The sequence below is a fragment of the Musca domestica genome, unplaced genomic scaffold (genome assembly GCF_030504385.1).
Source record: "Musca domestica strain aabys unplaced genomic scaffold, Musca_domestica.polishedcontigs.V.1.1 57, whole genome shotgun sequence".
NCBI classification, from domain to species: Eukaryota; Metazoa; Arthropoda; class Insecta; order Diptera; family Muscidae; genus Musca; species Musca domestica.
Genome location: NW_026712358.1, coordinates 3,433,618 through 3,443,230, shown reverse-complemented (window position 1 = coordinate 3,443,230; position 9,613 = coordinate 3,433,618). Strand labels below are relative to the sequence as shown.

The 9,613-nt window shown below is 33.4% G+C and overlaps 1 protein-coding gene across 4 annotated transcripts in view; it reads right to left on the bottom strand.

Annotated features, from left to right (window-relative positions):
* Positions 1-2,873: 2,873 nt before the first annotated feature.
* The window catches only part of LOC131805524 (uncharacterized), a 29,146-nt gene continuing 22,406 nt past the window's right edge, over positions 2,874-9,613 (bottom strand). For all 4 annotated transcript variants that reach the window (XM_059128752.1, XM_059128753.1, XM_059128755.1 and 1 more), the window contains exons 3-4: positions 3,975-4,596; positions 2,874-3,907 (exon numbers count right to left, since the gene is read on the bottom strand). In XM_059128752.1, coding sequence (XP_058984735.1) covers positions 3,773-3,907; positions 3,975-4,596 — 757 coding nt within the window. In that variant the 3' untranslated portion in view covers positions 2,874-3,772. The remainder of the gene's footprint in view (positions 3,908-3,974; positions 4,597-9,613) is intronic.

The following is a 9,613-nucleotide window of genomic DNA, read 5'->3' as shown; positions in this document are numbered from 1 at the left end:
GTGTTTTGATTTTCGGTGTTTTGAAAAGTTTCTGCTCCAATTTCCATCCAAATTAGCTGTTATTCGATAATTCAGATTCTCAGTGGTTAGTTTAACTCTTCTCAAAAAATATTCAATGTACGTTCACTTTTCGCTATAGACCTTCTATAGCAATTTCTCCTGATTTTTTAACCAAATAGTTAATTGGTTCCAAAGAATTCTGTGTAGGTCCATTTTGTGGTACCTCCTGATTTTCGATATTTCGAAGAAAACATTTCACACAAAATCAGCTATTAATTTATGTTTCGGGATCTAACTGGGTACTTTAACTAATCTTAAAGTACCCAGTTAGATCCCGAATTTAAGAGTTGTACAATTTTCTTGCAAAGGTTGATGATAAGCACCTCAAAGGGTGAGGTAATTATCCCTCTTTATATTAAATATATTATTGGTAAAAATGTCAGTATGTGTAAAGATGGGAGAAAATTTCGGATTTTATTATGGTTAATCAAAAAAATTCCCGGTTTTTGGGGAGTAGGAGGGAAGTGTTAGGAAGTGCCGATTTACAATAAAATCGGATAACAGATAAAAACAGTTTTGAAATTTTGAATTCTTTTGTTGTTGGTATCAGAAGTCGGTCGAATTGTCAATTTCAGCACCTCTCGTGAAACTAAGAGAAATATAAGGACACTCGATCGTAATTTACTTTCTGGCTATTTTTATTTTTTTTTTCACTTTTATTTCAGGTTAACCACAATACACACACACCAGTGTTCGATTATTTAAATAAATGTTGACTTCTGTTAGGTTCTAAAGGAATGGGCCAATATTGTAAATTTCGTATCGGACATAAAAAAATATGATATTAATGTTGCGACGTGCCAGGTTTGGACTGTATTGGTTACCTCCTTCAATTTATATGTTATATGTGATAATTTTTAGGAAATGTTAAAATGTGCGTGACGTACCAGATATAGTCGACCGTAGAATTTAATTTTCATATTTCGTCTAATACAGATAAAAATATTGGTATGGGCAAAATTACAAGAAAGTCGAACATATATATCCAATTTTATGCAAATCATAAATTCTCTATTCATCTTAAATTTAGGTTGAGGGATATATTTAGATATAGCAAGTTGTAGGGAATCACTGACTTGTTTCGCAAGATGGTGAGGAACAGATTATATACTTCACAATAGATCTTGTGTTAGCAAAAATGTTTGTAGGTGTGAAATTTGAAGAGCGTTGGATACTTATTTTTTGAACCCCATGTGAGGGAGGTACCTGAAGAAATGGTCCGATCTCTACCATCATTATAACTAATATTGTGTTCATGGACATAATGGGATGTACCAAGTCTGAATGGAATCGGATTTAACTTTCGTGTTTTATATGCTTCATGAATATTCAAAATGTTGACCCTTTTTGGGGAAGGTGGCAGAAGGAGTGAACCGATATATTCCATTTTCACACCAGAAAATCGGTAAATAAAAATATTGTGATGTGTGTAATTTGAAGACAATCGGATTCTTACATGATATTTTATAAGAATTATAATTAATCAAAACTTTGACCCTTTGTGTGGGAGATACTTGATAGAGTTGACCGATATTGTCTTTTTTCACACCTGACCTAGTACTGATTAAGTTTTGCAAAGTTGGGGTAAAACCGGATTAACCTTTCTCTTCCTGTGCAGAATTTTATTTTATTTTTTTTTAATTCGATATTATTCATCTCCAAACTCGATCTAAGTTTGATAATTATATTACGATGTACCAAGTTTGGATCAAATCAGATACTCCCTTCGATAGTTATAGTGCCCACCAGCCAGCCAGACAGACGGACGGACATCGCTAGATCGACTCCAAATGTTCTGAAACGGATTTGGTAAAAAGAGGCCTAGGGTCTAAAACCATTATTTTGATGAGGCACGTTAGGTCGTATCAAATGATATATACCCTCTCTAGCCACATGACTGAGGGTTTAAAAAGCTATTACACACTCTGCATACAACCATAAATGTACACCTCTTGAGGGGAAGTCACAGGGACCTACATTCAGGCGCTTGTGTAAAATCGGGATTAATTTCACAAAATGTTGGCTTCTTGTGGAGATAGTAGGAAATAAGTGGGCCCATATTACGAAAATTTTGGTCCATTTTCTAAACAAAGTATATACAAATAATTCAATGTCAAAAATTTAGTCCTAGTGTCGACGTTTTGTCCGGGTGGTAACTGTAGGTGGTAATATTCGGTTACCAGGCCAAACTTTTTAGGACCATTATATAGCCTTAACCATGCACAAAGGTCCTCAAATAATTTGCAGCCCTTCGGGTTATATATAGAATCATTAGTACATTTTGATGTCGGTCCACGTCTTTGTATCAGCTATATTACATTTCAGCCATATTTTTTATAAAAAATTTACTAATTTCGGTACTTTGAGTTCCTAGTAAGAGGCAACCATCCTTGCAAAAAGCTATCAATATAGGATCATGTTTTGGTATAACCCTCATATGAAGATATCCCCTGATTGCAATTATTTCCGGTGTCTTGATCGGGGTCCAACCAATCATACAGAAATATTTCAACATATGTATTTTTTGTCGCCATATAACGGCACCTCCAACGACCACTTTCCAAATTAATGTTGGCTTTAATCAGGTGGTGCCGACCACATATTACCAATGTCATTTTAAGACAGAGTTTCAAAAAAGCATTTTCTTCTGACTAAATTAAAGATCATTACTATTTTTATTTAGGATTAAAATATAGAAAATATAGATAAATGAAAATCACTTCACATCTTTTCGGCTAGAGATCGCACATTAAAATTTTTATGATTACCTACCGCAACCCTGGTAACAGGTGTGAATTAAATTGGATACTATATACATGGTTAGATCGACTCCAAATTTCCAGAAACGAATTTCGTCAGAGTGACCTAGGATCTAAAACATTTATTTAGATGAGGTACATTTTGTTTGTATCAAATGATATATAATATCTGTAGCCCGTTCCGTCAAAATTTTCTTCAGTGTGTTTTATTAGCCACAAAAAAACAAAAATTGCAACGAAATCGATTTTAATTTTTTTTGAATTAAGGGAAATGTAATGATATCATGTTGTGGTGGTGTAAAAAATTGGTTCCCACTCTACTGGATAAAAAAAAACATGTTAGTCTTCTATATTTCTTAAATTGAAATATAGAGCCAAGTCTGATTCTGGTTATAATTTTTGAATGATTGAATTTTGAATGATGACTGCAATTTGGCACTTAAGGAAGTTGTTCGAAACGACTACAGTGTTTGTCATCTATTTTCATCGAATCGCGAATAACAGTGTTTCAAATCTGGCTCTCTCTAAATATAGAAATTCTGTACAATCTCATGGTATTTCTTTTTCAAATATTCATTTATTAAATAATTGATTTGTGCAATATTTTGTTGGAGGATGCGGAAAATAAGGGGGGGGGGGGGGCGACATATTTTTGTTTATTTAACTATAATTTCTATAGACTAAAGATGCATGAGTATATTAAAAATATCTATGTATATGTATGTATGTTTGTATGTGCTGTGTTTACGATTGTTAACAATATTCTTTGTGTACCCGTAAAATCTCTTGTTGTCGTTGGTTTTTTTGTTGTTGTACATTAAAAAATAAAACAAACAAAACAAAATGAATGAAAATTAAATTGAATAACACTTAAAACTACAGATAAAGGGGAGGGGAGGTCTTTACATACAATGGTAGTAAATATTAATAATAAAAATAATAGCATAGCTTGTTTAGACGCCATAGGCATCGGAAATCCATTTCAATAAATCACTGACCAAATCCTGACGTGCCAATCTAAAGTCAGCAAAGGTTTGAATTTCTGGATCTGTTGATATTCTAAATGACTTGCCGAGGCCTTGGAGTAGCTGAAATGATGGAAAGAAAAAATTGGTAAATATTTTTGCACTTCCTTTACATTTGTGGATTACTCACTCTCATAGCATCTTCGTCGGTGGTGTCATCGCCGGCAAATATAACCTTGATTTCATCGGCCCAGTTTTCACCAAATTTGTGCTTCAAAATGAAGCGGGCAGCCTCTCCCTTATGCCAGTTTACTGGTGGCTTAGCTTCAATGGCTTCGTGCGCCTGATTGGCTCTGAAACCGTGGGCTTCGATAATTTTAATTGCCACCTGCTTTTGTGATTCCTTAATGTCGACGGGTGTGTCACGATAGTGGTAGGTCAACGATACCCTCTTATCCTCCACCCAGGCATTGTTCTTTTCCACATTGGCCCTCAATTCCTTAACCAGATGGGTATAGTTCTCCTGTACCTCAACGGGCAGTTGGTAATCGTGTCTGCTGCCATCTTCCGATTCAATTTCAATGCCATGATTTCCGGCATACATGATGCCATTGATGCCAACGCGACCTTGAACATCGCGAATGCCACGGCCCGATATGACAGCTAGGAAAACGTTGGGATGTTTGGCGAGTTTGTTGAGAATGACTTCAGTGGCAATGGGCATAACAGTCTTCTTGGGATTATCGGCAATGGGAGCGAGTGTGCCATCGTAGTCCAAGAGCAGGGCGAGTGTTTTGTTTTTGTTCAAAAATCTATGGAGGGGAGAGCAATAAAATAAAATTCGGAATTATTATCTTGATAGATTTATATTGGGTATGATGTGAATTAAAATATACGTTTACAAAATGATGGTATCGGCCGTGTCGTTTCCATTCAATTGGTAACAGAATTTGATGAGATTACTTTTTACTTTACTTTTTTGTAATTTGTGATAAGAGGGGGTGTTTGTGATAATTTAAGGGGAGTTCAAAAGAATTATTTCTATTTCCTAGAATAATTAATGGACTTTGTCATATTATCAATGTTAAAATTCAATAGAACTTAAATAGTTCATAAAATTTTAAGTACTTTTCTGAGAAAAAATGTATATAGATTGAGAAAATGTACGATTCCAGAGGTTTCAGCATTTTTCAGTTTTGTATTTTTATGTATGAATGTACTAACCCCCACTCTTATTTTTCTAAAAGGAGTAACTCACGAGTGGTCCCACATAAAACAAAAGAGCGGAGAGTAAACTTTGAGTGTAAATACTAAGGAGTAAAACAAAGTAGTCGAAAGTAAAGATCGTGTAAAAATATTGCCCTTCGAGCACTCGCGCTCACAAGTATGTCTCACTCTTAAGTAAAAACTACAAAATCTGTGCTCTGAAAATATTACTTCTCGTAGATTGCTGCCATTGTTGTTCTTCACTTCTCTGTATTCGAAAGTTAGCTTAAAGTATCGATATGTCCATTTATTTTTGTAAACAAAGTACAGGTCGCATTTATTGCCCGATCCAGATAAAATTTTGCTTAATCATTTGTTTGAGCCAAGGACGAACCCTATTGAAATTGGAGGTAATCAGTCAATTTTTAAATATAGATCCTATATACAGGGTGAGATGAAAAAACTGCAAACAATTTCAGACAGCTGTCATTTCCAAGCCACTCGTCCGATGGCTGTTAAAATTGTTCCAGTGACAGCTCATTACATTGTTTACAAGCGTACAAAATCATTTTGGTGACAATTGTTTCTAGAAAAAAAAGTGATGGAATTCAAGCACAAGTGGCTTTCGTTTGAGCACTTCAGCATTTAAATGTGAATAAATCTTTTGTGTCTCGTACCATCGCTCGTTACCGTGAAAATGGCAGCGTAACCCGACGTCAAGGAAGTGGACGGAAGAAAACAGCAACATCAGCAAAATTCCAAAAAGTGCAAGAACTTACACCGCAACATAAAGAAAATAGACTCAAAAGAGCTAAAGAGTTGCTTCGCTTGGCCGAAAGTGGTGAACTGCCGAATTTGGTTTTAACCGATGAGAAAACATTCGTTGTCTAGCAGTTTGTAAAAAAAAAACAAAATGATCGTGTTTACTTGCCAATGAGGTCAGCTGAAAATGTGCACCTTCGCAATATACGACCAAATTAAGCCTGGAAATAACTATGTCAAATTTGATCGAAATCGGTTCAGATATAGCTATAGCTCCCATATATATTGTTTATCCGATTTGGTATTTTTGTCCTCCGCAGCCGTAATATGCACTCTACAACAAATATATTTTGGGAAATCTATCAAATACAGCACAGAAATACCTTTCCCAAATTTTATCGAGGTCGGTCCAGATTTGGATATAGCTCCCCTATATATTTTCTTCCGATTTGCCTTTTATTGTGTACCAAACGTGACTAAATTGAGCATAGAAACAGGTATGCCAATTTTGTTCATCCGTTTTTTATATTTGTTATATGTAGATCTACTAAATATGCATGGTATCATAAAACCGATATTTAGACCTTCTTTACTGTTTTCATTTTATTATTTTTTTTATTAAATTTTTATCGTGAGTCTGAATAACGATAGTACCTATTATCGGTTAAACATCTGGGGTATGTTCAAACAAAGTCTCTAAAAACGCATTATTGTTAATTCTGTCCAAAATATGATCAGTTTCCCGAAGCTGGATATATAAGGCGCGCAGATTACAAAAGACATACACTGAACAAAATTATTATTATTTTTATTTTATTTTTTTTTTTGAAGAGAGCTACTAACGAGAAGATGTGTACTCAAATTTTTTTTCATAGGAGAGTGGAAGGAATTGTTCTCTTTCATATTGTGCCTAGACAAGACCTCGCTCACCAGTCCAATTTATCTTTGTTTTTTAAACAATCAAAAAACAGTGTGAAAATATAATTTTTGACTTCTTTTGTAAAAATTAGCTTTAATAATAATTTAAGACAACGTCAAAGTTTAAAAACAATTGAAATAAATGGATAAATATAAAGAAAAATGCAATTGTTGTTTTCTCTTAAATAATCTCTCATTTGGACGGTTTTGAGCACTGCTGCTAATGTGCAGTTGCTCCTCAATGAGAATTTGCATTATGTTAGTCTGCTTACTTTTGCAATAATATTTTATTTGGTAATCTTTATCGGTAGAATAAGTCATTGAAAAATATTTTAAAAAAATTAAAATTGGTTGAAAAGATCAACTTTTGGAAATTTACTGAACAAATTTATTTTACATATAAACATATCTTAATTTGTTTTTAAAATAGAAAATAAACAAGAAACATTTGTAAAATGAGGTCAAATCTCGTCTGTTTATCACAACTTGTATTTTTTTGGAAACATATCTAGGGGGTCGGTGATCTATATATACTGATTATCTTTAAAAAAACCATCATAGATAAATCATTTTGTTTATTGTGCATCTTAAAAAATAATAATCTAGATCATGACCCATTTGAATATACGCACGCCCCCAATTTATTTTTTTTTTTTGCTAATATTATAGCCAACAATGAACTTTGCTTTAATTTGGCTGGCATGTGAAAAGCGTGAGACAACAACTTTTCATTGTTTTCCATGTGTGCGGCCAATAAACATTTATATGGGACAAAATTTTCCTAAGAAACACCCGTGTGCATATATATAGAAAAAAACACTTTGTTATGCGGCCATAAATTCTATATATTTTTTGCCAACAAATTATATATTCTTTTTACGTTGATTCCATAAAGCAAAGGTAATAAAATCAAATCCTTACCACCCTCCGCCACCTTAAAAATGGCCTACTTATAATGGGAGCATAACAACAAATTTCAAATTATTTGACAGTATTGAGAAGGGGAAAAAGAAAACGGTAAACAACATGAGGGAAAAACATGGCAAATGAGTTCTCCAAAAAAGAAAACAACAAGAAAAAATTTGTTAATAAATGACCTGGCAACAATATTAATGGAGATTTTAAAATAAACCACATATGAAAACACTATCCAAAAAAACTAAAATGAGAGATATATATTTTTGAAAATAATTTAGTATAAAATTCTTTTGAAGCAGTGGTATTACATAAAATTTTCCACCATAAGTGCGAGATTGGTCACACTTCTGTTTGAGGGCTCGTCTCGATATAAAAATATATATATGTATATGTCTTATGTAAATGTTGTGTCCAACAATAAAAAAAACAAATTTTATGATTGGAATAAGATTTTGCCCGACAACTTTTAATACTGCAAAAGGATCCATAGTTTTTCAAGTTCTTAAGAGGTGTAAACATCGAAAAGTACTTGATTGATTAGTACTTTTTACTGGAACTACTCGAAAAAGAGTAAATTTTCTATACTCACAGTAAGGGAGTAACATTTAGTCATTTACGACGAGAAAATAGTTCATATGTCTGAAACTAAGCACAATTTTAATTATTTTTTGGTTTTAGTCCTTCGAGCATATAAGCACAACAACTTTATGCCCTCAGTCCTAAGGCTAAGGAAGATATATATTTGACACTGTTAAAATTGTGTATTACCGAAACAATGGGTTTGGACATCAAGTCTCTTTGGAGGAAATACGTTTAAGCATGGTACAATAAAAAGGTAAGGTAGAGCTACCAGCTGATTACAAATTGTGTGCCCGAATCTGCCAAATTTGTGTATGTATTTGTTGTTTTGAAAAATAAGAACAATTTTTTTTTCAAAATCAATGATTGGAAGAAACTTAAATTGCTGGGCGCGCGCTTTTATTATTTTTTAGTTTTAACCAGATTCGCCATGGAATTGAAAGATTGAACACTTAGGATCATATTTTTGAGAGAACATCCAGGCATTTCATTCATATTTCGCGCCATTTAACTCATTTTGAAAATGAACAAAAAATATCAAATAAATGAAAACAAATTGTTGAAATTTCGAACAATTTTGACAGGAAGCGGGCAAAGGCTCAGGGCTGTATTTTGTAGTTTTACGAAGCTGCTCTACCTCCTTATTGTACCATGCGTTTCAGCACATTTTGGAGTCCACCTAACCTTATCGATTCTCCTATTGACTGTTTGAAGTCCTTGTCCCTATCGGAATTTTTGTTAAGATGGGATGTATCCATCCAATCATTACATTAAAATTGAAATTTAATCAAATGTGAATATTGAAAATATCAACAACTCCTTCTAGTACCCCCCACACCCGAGTTCAAAACTCTAAAAAACTCTCTAATTATGCCTTCTATAAAAAGTTCTGAAAAAGTTTATCTTCAACAAACTTTTATAATAATCCTGTTGGTCGTAATTATCTTCTTACGACCAACATGATTATTATAAAGGTCCTTCGAGGTCATCCAAATTTTGCACATCGTAACATCATTGACCAACAAATAATGTCATTCTGTCAGAAAACCAAATTCAATGTTTATCTCTTCAGATTAATGATACGAGGTTATATTCTCAAAAAACAAAAAAAAAAAAAAAAATGATAAAACGAAATTCAATTTTCAGGACCTTTTGGATGATTTTTTTAGAGGAAGTTCTCTGGAAACTTTTAGCACCTCAATTCCCTAAAACGTGACTAAATTGATTTGGAAATTTTCAAGACTTATCCTAGTTTGTAACCGAATGGATTTCAAAAAACCTCAGTTGGAAGAATCTAAAATGTACCCCAAACTATAAAATTTCCCATTACACACAACTATAACCTAATACAAACATCAATTAAGCAATTTCCAGGAAACCCATTCCAATTCCAACTATTGTTAATACCCAAGTGCACGGATGAATAATATCCACGCGCCGTTTAAG